The 17726-nt window shown below is 47.6% G+C and overlaps 1 protein-coding gene across 5 annotated transcripts in view; it reads left to right on the top strand.

The window, feature by feature from the left end:
- Positions 1 to 2396: 2396 nt before the first annotated feature.
- KLHL3 (kelch like family member 3) overlaps positions 2397 to 17726 on the top strand; it is a 124682-nt gene continuing 109352 nt past the window's right edge. Inside the window, exon 1 of one of the 5 annotated variants that reach the window (XM_089335902.1) lies at positions 2397 to 2851. Coding sequence is in view for 2 of the 5 variants with exons in the window: in XM_089335899.1 (XP_089192025.1) it covers positions 2838 to 2851 (14 nt within the window). In the remaining 3 variants the exon portion in view is untranslated. The remainder of the gene's footprint in view (positions 2852 to 17726) is intronic. The other 4 variants (XM_089335899.1, XM_089335901.1, XR_016236149.1 and 1 more) reach the window with 4 other exon arrangements.

Genomic DNA, 17726 nt, shown 5'->3' with positions numbered 1-17726 from the left:
GTATTTCCAAACCCGAGTAGGTTCAGCTCTTAAGTATTTCCTTCCCTGACATTTTTTCTTTCTCTCTGGTTTGTTACGTGTGGCACGTCTCCCCTTTCCTGTGTGGTGAGGATATGAGTAAGGGTATATACCCAAAGAGTCATCACTTCATTCTCACATCCCTTTTATGAATCACCCCGGCAGGGATTCTGGGATTCAGCTTCTGTATTTGTCACATTTAGCTCCTTGTGGTCCTGGTGATTGGCCTCAAGAGGAAGTATCTGGAGCAGAGCCACAGGCTGATTAGAAGAGGAAGGGACACAAAGAGAGAAAGATAGGAGGTGTATTGTTGTGAGAGGAAGACGTAAAGACACAAAGCTGTAGGGTGTTAAGTTACCCAGACATCTTCTCCCTGGAGAAAGAGTGAATTTGGGTAATGGCCTCATCTAAGAGGATACCGTGAGAATAGTACCCCACTCAGGCTGAGTTCAGGAGGACACATGACGTTTAAGTTACTGGTAGTTTCTTTCATCTCAGTGTTCCTCCCTTACTCGAATGGGTGCTTTGTAGCAGTGCAGAAACTTCACACGTGAAATTAGAAGGGCGATAATGATTTACTGAGCATCTTTTGTACTTTGATATACATCCTGCTGCTCCTCCCTGAAGCTCCCTTTTTCTTTTCTTTTTTAAAGATTTTATTTATTTGAAAGGCAGAGAGAGAGAGATCTTCCTTCCACTCCCCACGTGTCACTCCCCACATGGCCACCATGGATGGGCCTGGCCCAGGAGCTTCTTTGGTGCCTTTCATGTGGGTATAGGAGCCCAAGCACTTGTGTCATCCTCTGCTGCTTTCCCAGGCACATTAGCAGGAGCTGGGTCGGGAATGGAGCAGCCAGGATTTGAACTGGCACCAAGATAGGGTTCGGGCACTGCAGGTTGCGGCTCAACCTGTTGTGCCACTGCGCTGACTCCAAAGCTCTCTTTTTACTAAGCAATCACGCAGGTGACTCTGAGAAGAAAAATCGAACCTTTAGAACATTGTTGGAGTCATGGTTTTAGAGCTGAAAGGGACTCTGGAGATTTTATGGTCTGCTCCGTCTTGTGAACGAGGGACAGAGCCTGAAGCCCAGTGGGAAGAGACTAGCTAGCTGAAGGCCACTCGGGCAGTGAGTGCAGGGTGCTCCCGAGAAGCCCAGCCGGAACACTGGGGGTGCCAGAATCCAGATGCTCAGGTCTGACTTTGCTGAGGCATGAGAGAAAGCTGCTCAACCAGGTACTTTTTTAAATTAAGATTTATTTATTTGAAAAGCAGAAAGAGAGAGATAAAGATATCTTCCATCTGTCGGTTCACTCTCCAAATGCCCACAACAGCCATAGCTGGGCCAGGGCAAAGCCAGTAACCAGGAATTCCACCAGTGTCTACCCAGGTAGGTGGCAAGAACTCAGGTACTGAGATCCATCTTTCACTTCTTTCCAGGTGCTTTAGCGGAGACTCTAACCGGTCCTGATACGGGACACAGGTGCTCCAACACAAGGCTTTAACCTGCTGTGCCCCAGTGTCTTCTCTCTAAACCATTTGGTAGCTGATGGCCCCATTACACTTACGCCTCTTGGCTGTGGCTAGAAGACACAGACTGGCTCTGTGCCTTCCACAAGACTGTGTTTTCGTTTGAGAGATAGGATACACAGATACCGAATTACACCAAGCCATGTATTAGGTGTGAGGTGAACAGTAAGTACAATACATTCTGTAGCACTTTTGGAGATGATTGTGAAGGGAAGGTTTTATGAAGACCTTGAGTTTGACCTTGCAGAAAGGCTCTAGGACTGGGATCCGAGAAGGCATTCCAGGCAAGGAGAGAAAAGTTAGCCTAACTTGAAGCTGTTTGACACTATAGAGAATGGGAAATTTTTGTTGTGAAGAGGGGCTCAGTGGGAGACTTAGCAGTTGTGGCCACAGTTTAAGCCAGATTTCCATAGGACAGACTTCAGGAGGCTGTATAGGGCTGTGCTCTGAAGGTGGGGATTTTTCAGTGTGTCCTGGGGGCATCAGTGTGTAGATTATTCATTGTGATTGCCTTGTCCTGATAGACTCTGGCCTCCTGCAGTAAATAGGGTTTGTTTCCATTTCACCTGTTTCAGTTTTTTCTAATTATTCTATTTTTAAAAATTCTCTCCACATTCTTCTTAGTGTTATCTGGCTCTTTCCTCCTAACTTCTCTCCCGCTATGGGACTCTCAGAGCTACTGTGGATTCTGGGAGGAGGAATTGGAACATGAGCTGCGACCCACAAGTGAATTTCCCCAGGTGGATAAACTCCACTGCAGGCCACAGAGGGGCCTCCTCATTCCAGCAATCCTGCCAGGCAGCCAGCCAGCCTACGGCGGGTGGAGGAGGGGAGGGGGCCGTGTTTCTCTGGCTGAGCCTTGCAGCCTAGGCAGAGAAGGCAGGAGCCCTTGGGGCGGCTGCTCGCAGCGGCTGGGGATGCCAGGGCAGATGCGGAGGCAGCTGGAAAGGTGGCGCTGCACTTGGGTCGCCGGAGCTGCCCTTGTTTCTAGGAGACCGGGGAGAAGCAAGCCTGCGGGGGAGGGGGAGCAAGTGGGCTGCTGCTTTTAGCAGCTGAAAGGGCTGCAGGGAGCGCTGGGTAAGACATTTTCTGCCTCTGCTTCTGCGGTAGAAGCTGCCGTGAGTAAGTCAGAGGAAGGAGGATCGAGAGGGAGGAGGCTTCATTTGCAGCCATGCTGAATCACGGTTGCTGATCAGATCTCCCGCTGGTCTCCCGGGAGAACCAGGAACAGAGCCGGGATTCCTCGTACAGGCATAGTCCGTCGGCTGCCACCCCTGCTGGGCCTCGCACAATGGAGGGTGAAAGGTATGTGTGTATTAGTGGGGTGTGTGTGTAAGTGTGTGATTGCGGTGTAATCACTAGCTTTTGTGTTTGCATTGGCGAGGTCAGGTTGGAAGTTCTGGCCCAACTGATGGCTCCCTAAAAGCGGCAGAGTCAGAGCTGGGAACCCCCTCTCTAAAAACACTGCTTCCAGGGCTGGGGTCTCCGGAGCTGTGCCCTCCGTAAAGGCAGATCTCGGTGGGTTTGCTGGGTAGCGGGAGTGCTCAGAAAGAACGGACTTCCTGGCTGGTGTTTGGGAATAGTTTCAGCACGGGCTCAATCAGGATTGCCTTTCTCAGGCTGTTTGAAGGAGGCGTTTCCCTTTCCTGGCTACTTTCCTGGGTGCTGTTTCGTTGGTGGGGAGGTTTTGGATGTCATAGCAGGATTGGCCTGGCATGAAACACTTGGATTTTCATGCTGAAGTGCTCAGATCTTCAGCAGACATGCCCTGCTGTTGGCTTTACTGAGAGAGAGAGGGAGAGGGGGAGAGTGTGTGTGTATGCGCACGCGCCTCTGTATACACTCATGTTCGGGGAAGACAGGGAGAAACACAGTCACATGACACTTGCTGTGAACCGAGTGTCGTTTGTATTGAGAAGTTTATGAGCGATGCTGTACGAGCTGCCCTTTAGAGCAACTCCTGCTTCTTCCGTGAGGGGTCTGTTGTGAAACAGGAATCAACAGAAGGGATTTAAGTACCTTTGTCAGACGGGAACTCTTTTGCAAGGGTTTATTTCCTGGCAGGCACATGCATATGAATTTTCAAAGGATGATCCGAGGGTGTGAGCCTTCTGTCATGGAGGTGACAAGTACAGTGTGGGGGCCGGTCCTTTTCCTTGGTTGGGACTGAAACTCTCCTGAGTGGCAGCCTCTCTATTCTGGGGTCTCTCCCTCCAGGAGAGAAGACTGCAGGGAGGGGCCAGGCGGCGGCAGTGCACTGCTGAGGGTAAGGCTGCAGCTGTGAGTTGTGAGTTCGATGTTGGTTAAGTGATAACAGGCACAAATAAATCAACGCTTTTTGGAGAGCGCCATGAGCATTTTTTGTACACTGGTTGTCCTGATCTCTGCGTCTCTTGGGGGCATGGTGAGATCATTAAACATCTCTAGATCACATGAGAAGTGGTGTGCTTGTTGGGTGTCAGCTTGTCGTCCTGTTTGAGGGGGTCACGAGCTTTTTGGTATGACTCCCATAAGAAGAGTGGGATTTTTCAGGGTAAGTGTGCTTTTGGCACAGCCTATTTCTAGGTGCTGTTGGCAGTTGGAGCTTAGTATTGAACTCCATGTGTCCTTCTGGGCAGCAGAACATCTGAAGTTATATTTCCTAGGCTTAGGGTGGAGGTGCAGAGTGTCCCCATCTTCTCCCATTAGTCCGGTAGCTGGTAGAGGGCAGAGATGATGTGATAGAGGCATGGAGATTCTAGATTAAGGCTCTTTACTTGACCTGAGGAATATTGGGGCAGCTGACGAAGCAGTTTGGACACTATGTTCCCCACAGTCTGTGATTAGAAATATAATGAGTCCCTGCCCCCAAGGAACTCTGTTCATTTTCAGCACCTTGGTGCCTCTCAGGTGGAATGGCTGATGTCTGTGGCTTTCGAACACCTGCCTGATTGTGATCTTTTGCTTTTCCTTTGCTGGAGACAGAGAGCAGACAAGAAATCCAAACCGAGAGGCTTCCAATGTTTACCAGGTGACCTGGATCATCACCCTTTGTCCTTTTCCAAGTCCAACTTAGATGCCAAGCATTTAAGTCTTCTGAAGCCTGGTTCCTATCCTATTTTTTTTTTTTTTTTTTGACAGGTAGAGTTATAGACAGTGAGAGAGAGAGGCAGAGAGAAAGGTCTTCCTTCCATTGGTTCACTCCCCCAAATGGCCGCCACAGCCGGTGCTGCGCCGATCTGAAGCCAGGAGCCAAGTGCTTCTTCCTGGTCTCCCATGCGGGTGCAGGGCCCAAGCACTTGGGCCATCCTCCACTGCCCTCCCGGGCCACAGCAGAGAGCTGGACTGGAAGAGGAGCAACCGGGACTAGAACTCGGCGCCCATATGGGATGCTGGTGCCGCAAGGTGGAGGACTAACCAAGTGAGCCACGGCGCCGGCCCCGACTGGTTCTTATCCTCATCCCCACAGCTCACTCAGATGCTCACCAAGAGTTCTTCTGAGCTTTTTAAATTTTATTTATTTATTTATTTTTTATTTTTTGACAGGCAGAGTGGTGAGAGAGAGAGACAGAGAGAAACGTCTTCCTTTGCCGTTGGTTCACCCTCCAATGGCAGCTGCGGCTGGTGCTGCGGCCGGCGCACCGCTCTGATCTGATGGCAGGAGCCAGGTACTTATCCTGGTCTCCCATGGGGTGCAGGGCCCAAGGTCTCGGGCCATCCTCTACTGCACTCCCTGGCCACGGCAGAGAGCTGGCCTGGAAGAGGGGCAACCGGGACAGAATCCGGCACCCCGACCGGGACTAGAACCCGGTGTGCTGGCGCCGCAAGGCGGAGGATTAGCTTAGTGAGCCGCGGCGCCAGCCTGAGCTTTTTCTTGGTCACCCTTCCTGTGTATTATTCCACCCAACCCCAGATCCTTTGCTCCCACAATTGCTTTGCCTGATGCCTTTCCCTTCCTCATATTCAAAAGTATCTATCTATCAAGATTGTTTTAAAAGTTTACTTTGTCTTAGAAACTTCAACTTTGATAGTTCCTGCTGATGTCCTTCTGACTTTTTAAAAAAGATTTATTTATTTTATTTGAAAGAGTTACACAGAGAGAGGAAAGACAGAGAGACAAAGAGAGAGAGATAGAGACAGAGAGAGAGAGAGAGAGAAGTCTTCCATCCGTTGGTTTCACTCCCCAAATGGCCGCAGTGGCCGGAGCTGTGCTGATCCGAAGCAAGGAGCCAGGAGTTTCTTCTGGGTCTCCCACGTGGGTGCAGGGGCCCAAGGACTTGGGCCATCTTCCACTGCTTTCCCAGGCCATAGTAGAGAGCTGGATCAGAAGTGGAGCAGGGGCCGGCGCTGCGGCTCACTAGGCTAATCCTCCGCCTAGCGGCGCCGGCACACCGGGTTCTAGTCCCGGTCGGGGCGCCGGATTCTGTCCTGGTTGCCCCTCTTCCAGGCCAGCCCTCTGCTGTGGCCAGGGAGTGCAGTGGAGGATGGCCCAGGTGCTTGGGCCCTGCACCCCATGGGAGACCAGGAAAAGCACCTGGCTCCTGGCTCCTGCCATCGGATCAGCGCGGTGCGCCGGCCGCAGCGCGCCGGCCGTGGCGGCCATTGGAGGGTGAACCAACGGCAAAAGGAAGACCTTTCTCTCTGTCTCTCTCTCTCACTGTCCACTCTGCCTGTCAAAAAAATAAAAATAAATAAAAAAAAAAAAAAAAAAAAAAAAAAAAAAAAAAGAAGTGGAGCAGCTGGGTCTTGAACCGGCTCCCATATGGGATGCCGGCGCTTTAGGCTAGGGCATTAACCCACCGCGCCACAGCGCTGGCCCCGTCCTTCTGACTTTTAATACCTCTAGTTGGTAAATCATAGCTGGATACTGAATATTGAGCCTACCAGATCTTTTTGTACTTAAAAGTCCCCCGACTTAGAGACAGGTCCTCAAGGGCAGCTTGTACTTCTGAATATTCCTATGTGGCTGCTAAAGCTACTGGTGCTGGGTAATTATTTGCTGGTTAACTGGTAACTTCTTTGAGAAGCTCTGAGCTAAAAAGATGGTTGGCGAGAGAAGAGACTGAAACCTTTAGTCAACAGGTTCATCCTTGTGTGTTAGCCTTGTTTTCTCAGCATGGGTAATTGGTCTCATGGAATGCTTTGAGGTAGGAGGAGAACAGAGGGAAGTAGCTGTGCTTTATGAGTTCCCTGGAAACCGAGGGCCAGAGACGTCAATGGACTGCCCTGGGATCACATGTCCAACCTCAGAGACTGGAGAGATCCTGAATTTGGTGCTTGTTCCACATTTAACCTGCTGAAGCTTAATTGGGGCTATTTTTAAGCATTCAAAATTTTCAGCCAAGAGATTTCTAATGAACAATTTTATTTCTTTGCCATGAGGGCATGAAAATGCCTTTTATCTTGAATGGCTATTAATTAAAAACATGGACTTTGGAGTAATATAGATCTAGTAGTGAATCTACTTCATAAACCTGATGACCTTGAGTGTGTCACATTCTTTCTTATGTAGAGGGAACAATAACAGTATTCATACTCCGTAGAGTTGTTGTGAAGATTAAATGAGATAGTATGTGCAAAACACCTAGGAAAGCTTTTTTGGCGTGGTGAGTACCCAGGAGATGGCAGCTGCTGTTACCACTGGTGAACGTGTGTTGCTGTGTTGTACCCTGTTTCTCCCTGCTGGGCTACTCACCAAGGTGTATGTTAGGGCATTCCTGTATTCATCATCTGAAGCAGATGATGTGGGACCATTCCCATGAAGAAGACTAGAGAGGACTTCTCAGACCATCATGGTGCTTCTTCCCTAAATTGTGCTTCCCTGAGCTTGGCATTTACTCTTTTCGGTTGCACCAAGATCTACCTTAATCTTCCTTTTTATAGATGTCCTGTGGCTTCTGGATGCTTTAGTGGATGGATCCATGAGCTGGATACACCTTTATTGAGGACAAAATTTTAAGAAGAACCCATGAATTTGTGTTCACCCTGTTGCATCCCCCATGCTCTCTGGTTCTTTGCTGGACCTTCTGATGCTACCTTTTCCCCAGCTCCTTCCATATGAGAATCACTGTGTCTTGATCAGTCAGAGGATGATCCCTTTGCCTTTTGTTTTACAATGGAAGAAGATCTCTGGTTCTTAGTTGCAATAGTGATAAGTTGTATGTGTGTGTGTAGAGCAAATGGACAGTGATAATAGCAGTTGCCCTTGCTGTTGGAATTTTATTTCAGTTCTGGAAATCAGTTTTGTGGATGAATTAAAATAGATTTCCCAGTTATATGACTAGTCAAATTCACAGAGACAGAAAGTAACATCATTTCCAGGGGCTAAAGGAAGGGAGGAATGGGGAGTTATTATTGACTGGGGATGGAGCTTCAGTTTGGGCAGATGCAAAAGTTCTGGACATGGATGGTGGTAATGCTTGCACACCAGCATGCATATCCCTAATGCTAGTGAACTGCACATTTAAAAATGATATATTTTATGTTACATATATTTTACCGTAATAGTAAGAAAAATCCCAGACACTGGCAGATCTGGAAGAGGCATAGAGATTCACAACTTTTGGAAGAAGCATCTGTTATAAAAAGGACAGTTGTCCATTTTTGGTGGAATTGTGGTTCCTTTCTCATGGCAATCATAGTAATGCCTCTGTTTGAGTTGGGCCCCATGTGCCCCGCTTTATGCTGTGAATTTGTATGAGCTGTGTTCAGAGAATGACTCTTCCTGGTTCTCACTCAGGAGAGCCTGCTTCTGCTGCTAGTCTGTGGACCGCTTCTGGGCCAGAGGAACTCATCTAGTTATCCTTAAGCCAGGGACAACAGCTAGATGATACTTTCTGGAGAGAAATGACTTAGAAAGCCAACTCACCCTACATGCTGAGTTTGACAGTGCCAGTGCCATGTAAAATCCTGGCAAGACCAAGGACAGAGCAAGTGTTGAGTTTTTTCCTATTCCCATTGGCAAGTCACTTTGTCCCCACCCACTCTTCCCTAGTCACGGGTAGAAGCTTTTGGGCATCACTGCTGCCTGAAGCAGATGTGCATGCATTTCATCCATGCTAATTGAAACCAAATTTTCCATTTTGGAAATACTTTTTGGCAAAGTAAGATTTTCAGCTGCAAAAACAAAGTTAGTGAAAGAAACCTGTTGATTTCCTCACTCCCCGATTTGAGGTTTTAGGATTTTTATTTTTGCTAAGTTTTATATTGTTAAAAATGATCTAGACGAGAAACTTTGTGTAAGTTATTTTCAAAAAAGATTTATTTATTTTATTTGAAAGGCAGAGTTACAGAGAGAGAAAGGCAGAGAGAGAGAGAGAGAAAGAGAGAGAGAGAAAGAGATCTTCCATCCACTGGTTCACTCCTCAAATGGCTGCAATGGCTGGAGCTGCACTACCCTGAAGCCAGGAGCCAGGAGCTTCCTTCCGAATCTCCCAGGTGGGTGCTGGGACCCAAGGATTTGGGCCATCTTCTACTGCTACTTCCCCAGGCACATTAGCAGGGAGCTGGATTGGAAGTGAAACAGCCATGGCTTGAACTGGTGTGCATACAGGATGCTGACTCTGCAGGCAGCAGCTTTACCTGCTACACCACAGCTGTGACCCCTTGCTAAGTTTCCTAAAGCAAGTGCTTTGTTTGATGAAATTTGCCATTGTAGAACTGACCTATTTTTTCCCCCAGTTTCTGGATGAACCCTAAAAATAGGTTAAGCTTAACAAAGCATTAACAAATTATGTAAAAAAATAGCTTGAACATGATTTATTCTTAGATTTTTTTCCCCTGTTAAATGAGTTCAGTGGCTCTCAGGAAAATGTAACTTTTTGCAATTTATGAGGGTTTTCAGACCTCCGGCACAACTTTCTTGGGTTTTTTGTATGAAAGTGTGTAAAAGGATGTTTATAGTGTCTATTAGTCTTTCTGTCTTCTTGCCTAATTCTATCTATATGAACTCAAGTATTTCTCTTATACTTTACATTTTTTACAGAGCCAACTCAGAGTTCTTTTCCCCTTTAGTTTGAAGGAAAGCAGTCTATGAATTGGATTTTTAGGAACGTGATTATTAACTGCTTGTTGGGTTTGTTTATGAAGGAGCACATTATAGGGATGGCAGCAGCTGCTGGTCAGCTTTGATGAATCATGTGTGGCCTGTGTAACACCCTGAATGTGGAAAATCCAAGTTCAATAAAAGTAATAATATTAGCCGGCGCCGTGGCTCAATAGGCTAATCCTCCACCTTGCGGCGCCGGCACACCGGGTTCTAGACCCGGTTGGGGCGCCGGATTCTGTCCCGGTTGCCCCTCTTCCAGGCCAGCTCTCTGCTATGGCCAGGGAGTGCAGTGGAGGATGGCCCAGGTGCTTGGGCCCTGCACCCCATGGGAGACCAGGAAAAGCACCTGGATCCTGGCTCCTGCCATCGGATCAGCGCGGTGCGCCGGCTGCAGCGGCGGCCATTGGAGGGTGAACCAACGGCAAAGGAAGACCTTTCTCTCTCTGTCTCTCTCTCTCACTGTCCACTCTGCCTGTCAAAAAAAAAAAAAAAAAAAAAAAGTAATAATATTGACCCCAGTATACTCTGCCGTTTCCCTCAGTGCTGGGAGGTAGTCCTATCTGGTAGGCTCTAGAAGACTTAGTCTTTTTTCATTTGGCCCTATTTGACCACACAGAGAGCAGGACTTAAAGAGTTGTGTTCCCCTTGGCCTGATGGACTGTGCACATTATCCTTAATCAGTGGACATCCTTGTTAAGAGTACAGGCCCAGGAGTAAGATAGACTTGGGTTTGTGCACCACTTCTCTGCTTATTAGTATTATATGGGACAGTTTTTACTCCAGTGCCTCAGGAGTGGATCACACCTACCTCACAGGGTTGTTCTGGTGATGTAATGAGATGATGGAGGTAAGTGCTTTAACCCACAGACAGCTTTGAGTAACTGCTAACTGTCACTGCCTGCGTGGGAACTGATGCACACTGCTGCTTGTCCTCCCTGTGTTCATGTGGCTATTGCAGCAAGTGAGGTGGCACTGCTGAAAGATGTTGGCGAATATGGCACTTGGCAGTCTGCATGTAAGTGCTGTTTCTCGATAGCAGGATTGCTCTGTCAAGTCCTGAATGCCACTGGCTGGACTTCTTCAAGTTCTGGGTCTTTCACTAACCCAGAAATAGGCATGTAGTCACTTTAATTTCCAACTTTAGAATTGGGATGCTTACTACCTCTGCAGTTTACACAGAGCCCCATGGGTCCAGAATTCTACCTCACTGGTCCTGTTGCCACTCAGACTTGGAGAGGCAGAGTCATGCTGATGACTTCGTGAGAACCTGGGAGTACAGCAGCCAGCATGTCAGTTTATTACTTTGCAGTGAAAACTTCCTGGCAAGATACTCCTGAGTCCCTGCTACTAGTCGCTTTCCTTCTGAAGGAGAGCCGTGGGGGAGGCCAAATTGGTGAAAAGCTTGTGTAGTAAACCAGGGACTGAGTCAAGGCTTCAAATTCCACACCAGGGATCTGACGTGAGGCTGAACCGAATGACGACATGTATTGATGAAATCACTTTCCTTCCTGGATAGTGTGGGATGGGCTCCAGCAAGGGCTTTCTCTGTCTGGTTCCTGGTTTTGGGCTGTTTGCATGAGAGGAGCGTTTTCTCTGTGGTGGGATTTCAGTGCGTTCAGCACAGTCTTGCCCTGGCTCACAGTTGTTGTGACTTCTTTGGGCGACTTTGCTTTGCTCTCCGTCTCTGATCCCGGTTTGAACGTGATGCTTGGACCTTATGTCTGTGGCCCGGTGTCAGCTCGCTGCTCCTGAGCTTCCTCTGCATCCCCTGAGGGCTTTGCGGGCAGCGTGATTCATAGCCTTCAGCAGCATTTCTCAGATGCCCTTTCCTCCCCGCCGCCGGTTCTCTCACACCCAGATGCTCCTTTGCTAGATCCGCCCAGCACTTCTGCCCTCACCTTGCTCAGAGACTTTTCTGTCTCCTGCCTGCCTGCCTGGTGTGTTTTTAGGTGTCCTTGCCTTTCCATTCATCACCTGGATTTTCCTCAGCAATGCAAAGAGCCTGAGAACTGAAGCAGTAAGCAGAAACCCTTCTTCCTTTCTTCCCAGTTCTCTACTTGATCCTGACTTCCTGTCTTTCCCCCAAATGAGTCTGGCATCAGTACAAGGGCTAGACTGAACCCCTCACCCCAGCCCTCGTTGAAAACATTGAGGAGGGAAAGTTGAGGGGTCCAAGGCATAATTATGTTAATGAGGAGTGAGGAAAGATGCAGTAGTCCTGTCTCATTTACTTACCCAGCTGTTGATTAATTCACTCAAAAATGCCTTATTGGGCACCTAATCCTGTGATGGAGGCTAATAATACAGAGGGAGCTTTGTGGTACAGGTGTGCTAGAGACAGTGTTCACCCACTTATAAAGTGCTTGTTAAATGCAGCCATTATTTAAAATAAAATTACATAGCATAAATGTGTTACCAAACAAATGGAATATATACTCAAAACTCCTTACTTCCTAATTATTTTACTATTATCTCAGCCTTTGAAGCTCTGTTGTGTCCTTTTTTTTTTTTTGACAGGCAGATAGAACAGTGAGAGAGAGAGACAGAGAGAAAGGTCTTCCTTTGCCGTTGGTTCACTCTCCAGTGGCCGCCGCGGCCGGTGCGCTGCGGCCGGTGCATCGCGCTGATCTGAAGCCAGGAGACAGGTACTTCTCCTGGTCTCCCATGCGGGTGCAGGGCCCAAGCACTTGGGCCATCCTCCACTGTACTTCTGGGCCGTAGCAGAGAGCTGGCCTGGAAGAGGGGCAACTGGGACAGAATCCGGTGCCCCGACTGGAACTAGAACCTGGTGTGCCAGTGCTGCAGGCGGAGGATTAGCCTAGTGAGCCGTGGCACCGGCCCTGTTGTGTCTTATAATAGAAATACTATGCAGTGATATAATGGTGTGCTGCTGTACATTTCTTCCCAAATCCCTTGTTCAGTGGTATTGCATTGGCAGCTTGAAATCTGCCATGGTGGGAGTATTTGCACCATGAAAATTGGCAAATGGCAGGCCGGCGCCGCGGCTCACTAGGCTAATCCTCCGCCTAGCGGCGCCGGCACACCGGGTTCTAGTCCCGGTCGGGGCGCCGGATTCTGTCCCGGTTGCCCCTCTTCCAGGCCAGCTCTCTGCCGTGGCCAGGGAGTGCAGTGGAGGATGGCCCAGGTGCTTGGGCCCTGCACCCCATGGGAGACCAGGAAAAGCACCTGGCTCCTGGCTCCTGCCATCGGATCAGCGCGGTGCGCCGGCCGCAGCGCGCCGGCCGCGGCGGCCATTGGAGGGTGAACCAACGGCAAAGGAAGATCTTTCTCTCTGTCTCTCTCTCTCACTGTCCACTCTGCCTGTCAAAAAATAATAATAAAAAAAAAAGAAAAAAAAAAAAGAAAATTGGCAAATGGCAAATGTTACAAGTCAGGGATCCTGGAGGGCCAGCGCCGTGGCTCACTTGGTTAATCTTCCACCTGCAGCGCTGGCACACCAGGTTCTAGTCCCAATTGGGGTGCCAGGTTCTAGTCCTGGTTGCTCCTCTTCCAGTCCAGCTCTCTGCACCCGCATGGGAGACCAGGAAGAAGCACCTGGCTCCTGGCTTTGGATCGGCGTAGCTCCGGCGGTAGCGGCTATTTGGGGGGTGAACCAACGGAAGGAATACCTTTCTCTGTCTCTCTCATTGTCTGTCAAATAAATTAAAAAAAAGAACTGAAAACAAAAAAAAAAAACAAGTCAGGGATCCCTTTTCCCTAGCCAAGTGTTGAATATATATATATGTATATATATATATAGATTTATTTATTTATTTGAGAGAGAGAGAGAGAGGTCTTCCATCTGCTGGTTCACTCTCCAGTTGTCCACAATGGCTGGAGCTGTGCCTATCTGAAGCCAGGAGCCAGGAGCTGCTTCTGGTCTCCCACATGGGAGACGGTGGCTTTACCTACTATGCTGTAGCACTGGCCCTAAATCATTGAATCTTTATCAGCACATGCTGTTAGGGGATTGATAAGTAAGAGGTAATCACAGTGCAGTAGAGAGGGAAACACAAAGTTCTGTGTGAACATAGAAGAGGCTTAATCTAGATGGTAGGTGGTGGAGACTAACAGGGAAAGCCTCCAGGGAGAGGCTTGAAAAGCTGATAGGAGCTAGCTAGAGGTAGCTAGATAGAAACACCTAGTGTATTTAAGCAGTGTTAAATATCTTCATACTATGGAAATGAGAGATCTTCATGGCAATGATGGGATTATGAAAGGCCAGTTGAGTAAATCTTAGAGATTTACTCTGGACGCGTGAGAAGTCTGTCATGTAGAATATGCCTTGAGCACATTGACTTTATGGAAAGGTCATTGTGGAGTCTGGGAGAAGGTTATTGTAATGATCTTAGCAAGAGATCATGTTAGCCTGGAAAGAGATTGTGGCAATAGTGAATGGGTTGCAGAGATATTAAAGGATATGGGATTGATAGACTTTATGGCTGTATGTGAGGAATATGAGAGAGGGAAGAAGATACTGAGGATGGCACCCTGGCTCCTGGCTTGGATGGATGATTGGGTGACTGCTTATGCCTCTGAGATAGAGAATATGGAAAGAAAAGCAGGCTTGAGGGAGGGTAGAGAACACCAGTTTTGGATGTGAGTTACCTATGTAAAATCTAAGTGGGAAATCAAATAGATGTTGGGTATGTGGCTCTGGAATTTAGAGGATAGTAGGAAAAAAAGGTTTTGAGAGGTATGTGCTGTGACAAGACAGCCCAATAGGCTTATACATTTTTATTTATAACACTTGTTATTAATAGTTTATATATAATTATTTATAGTTTAACCCTGCAAGCCAACTCTGTCTTCATTAAAAGAAATTGCCTGGACAGGGGCAGAGGTTTGGTCAGACTGTCCTATTCTGTTGTGCTGTCTAACACTTGTAAGAACAAGTATTTTCAGATCAGAGTCCACTGATAACAAAAATGAGGGACTGCTGTGTCCATAGGGCTGTGCTGGGCAGGCTGAGCTATACAGAATCCTTGGTTCTGTTGTCCTTGCCTTCCAGGTATATTGAGTCTAGTGTGAGGGGAATTGGTGGTTAGATTTGTACCGTGAAGTAGTAATCAAACATACGGCGGTTTTCTATGTACCAGTTGAGTTATAGGCCAGAAATACCTTAGGAATTTAGGAAAGGAAGAAATCACTTGGGACTAAAGTGTTTAGAAGGCTTCATAATCTTTTTTTTTTTTTTTTAAAGAACTATTTTATTTATTTGAAAGAGTTACAGAGAGAAAAGTAGAGCTGGAGAGAGAGAGGTCTTCCATCCACTGGTACACTCCCTAAATGACCGCAACAGTCAGAGCTGAACTGATCTGAAGCCAGGAGCCAGGAACTTCTTCCGGGTCTCCCACATGGGTGCAGGAGCCTAAGGACTTGGACCAATCTTCTGCTGCTTTCCCAAGCCATAGCAGAGAGCTGGATCAGAAATAGAATAGCCGGGACTTGAACCGGTGCCCACATGGGATGCCGGTGCTGCAGGTTGGGGCTTTGACCTTCTGCGCCACAGCGCCGGCCCCAAGGGCTTCATGGTCCTAATAACGATTAACTGGTTCGTGAAGCTGGCGTTGAGGTGTAATGAGTTAAGCCACTGCCTGTGATGCTGACATCCTGTATAGGTGACGATTTGAGTCCCCACTGCTCCACTTCCAATCCAGTCTCCTGCTGATTCACCTGGGTAAATAGCAGCAGGTGACCCATGTCCTTGAGCCCCTGCACCCATGTGGGAGACCCAGGTGAAGCCGTGACTTCTTGCATCAGCCTTGGCCAGGTGAAGCTCCTGGCTTCAGTTTGGCCAAGCCCCAGCTGTCGAGGCCATTTGGGGGATGGATGATCTCTCTCTCTCTCTCTCTCTCTCTCTCTCTCTCTTGCTCCCTCTACCTCTTCTCTCTATAGACTCTTGGAAATAAATAAAATAAATCTTTTAAAAAATTAACTGGTTCTTGAAGAACAGGTGCTTAGATTATGATACAGGGAAAAGGAAGGGAAATCTTATGTAGAGGACGGTGCACCTGCTTGGTGCCTGAGAGGTACTCAGTAAATACTTGAATGAAGGTAAGGCTGGCATTTTGGTTCAGTTCAAGTCAAAGAGGTTGATACCTTTTCAGATTTTTAGCTATTGAGTCCGTTGAAAGGAAGTCTTATGTGAACATCCAATACACAGAGCAAATGGAAGCAGAGGGCTCTGCCTGAACCTCCAGCTCATAACCTTATAGCCCCGAAGAGAGCCTTGGGCAGTGAACATCAAAAGACATGATCAGAGTGACCTTTCAGAAGAATTGGTCTGGCAATGGTGTACAGGAAGCCATTGGAGGGAGAGCTTCTAGAATGTGGAACTGCAGGTGAGAGGCTATTTCTAATACTCTAAGCCTAGGCAGAAAGCCTAAGAAAGCAGGGCCAGCTATATGTAGCTTTCTTAGGGCTATGAGGATTGACTGTCTCACATATATGACTTCTTAAATGGTGTCATTGGGCATCTGAGAGTGCAGGAAGTATGTCTGAGCCACTTCTTTTTTTATTTTATTTTTTAATTTTTAAAAGATTTATTTATTTGAGAGGTAGAGTTACAGACAGTGAGAGGGAGAGACAGAGAGAAAGATCTTCCGTCCGCTGGTTCACTCCCCAAATGGCTGCAATAGCCGGAGCTGCACCTATTGGAAGCCAGGAGCCAGAAGCTTCTTCTGGGTCTTCCACACGGGTGTAGGGGCCCAAAGACTTGGGCCGTCTTCTACTGCTTTCCCAGGCCATAGCAGAGAGCTGGATGGGAAAAGGAGCAGCCGGGACCAGAACCAGCACCCATATGGGATGTTGGTGCTGCAGGCGGAGGATTAACCTACTACACCACTGTGCCGGTCCCCTTTTTTTATTTTTTGAAATTGATTTTTCCCCCCTAAGAAACTTTTTACTTAAGGAATACAGACTTAATGCGTTTCACAAATGCAACTTGAGGAATATAGTGATTCTTGCCACCATAACTTTCTTCCCTTCCACTCTCCCACCCCTCCTCCTCCTCCCTCTCCCATTCCGAGTCCCATTCTCCATTAAGATCCATTTTCGATTAACTTTATATACAGACAACTAACTCTATACTAAGTAAAGAGTTCAACAATTTGCACAGAAAAAAACCCCAAAAAACAACAGAAAACTGTTCCTCAACAGTTGAGACAAGGGCTGTACAAAGTCATTGCATCTTGAAGTTAATTTCACTTTTTTTTTTTTTAAGATTTATTTATTTTATTTGAAAGATTTACACAGAGAGAGGACAGGCAGAGTGAGGTCTCCCATCCGCTGGTTCACTCCCCAGTTGGCTGCAACGGCTGGAGCTGTGCCAATCCAAAGCCAGGAGCCAGGAGCCTCTTCTGGGTCTCCCATGTGGGTGCAGGAGCCCAAGGACTTGGGCCATCTTCTACTGTTTTCCCAGGCCATAGCAGAGAACTGGATTGGAAGAGCTGGGACTCAAACCAGCACCTATATGGGATGCCAGCATTGCACCAAGCACTGCACCCACCCACCAACCCCCCCCCCCCTTTTTTTTTTAGAAACTTCATTAACTTTAAAGAAGCACTCAAGAATGATATGTCTTTTGGGAGCACTTAGACATAGCTATAATGCAGATCTTTGAGGACAGAAGTCCTGCATGAGAAGTTAGTACACAGTGACTCTTTTTGTTAATTTAAGAATTAACACTCTTATAGGCTAAGGAAGCCTTTTGAATCCACAAACTCTGTCAGTATTTAGAAAAAACCATAAGCAAAGTGGAAGTTCTCTCTTCCCTTCAGAGAAAAGTATCTCCTTCTTTGATGATCACTTCTTTCCACTGGGGTCTCACCCACCAAGATCCTTCATGTAGGACATTTTTTGCCTCAATGTCTTGGATTTCCAAGACTGAAATTGAGCCACTTCTGACACTCTGTGGGCTGTTGAAGGGTTGTTGGCCTTTTTGCCTTTTAGGCTAGAGGAATCACACTAGTACTAGTATAGATTCTTACAAATATGCTTATTGGTATCAGGACGGGGTGTACAATTAAATCATTCAGCCAAATGTCTAGTGACTTTAAAAAATTAACTAGTTTGGGGCTGGTGCTGTGGCACAGCGGGTAAAGCCACTGCCTGCAGTGCCGGCATCCCATATGGGTGCTGGTTCGAGTCCCG

Source organism: Oryctolagus cuniculus, chromosome 6 (genome assembly GCF_051225735.1).
Source record: "Oryctolagus cuniculus isolate XC-2025 breed Fujian yellow rabbit chromosome 6, ASM5122573v1, whole genome shotgun sequence".
In the NCBI taxonomy this organism is placed as follows: domain Eukaryota; kingdom Metazoa; phylum Chordata; class Mammalia; order Lagomorpha; family Leporidae; genus Oryctolagus; species Oryctolagus cuniculus.
Note: the sequence above shows the minus strand (reverse complement) of the source record. Positions and strands in the feature narration are given on the sequence as shown.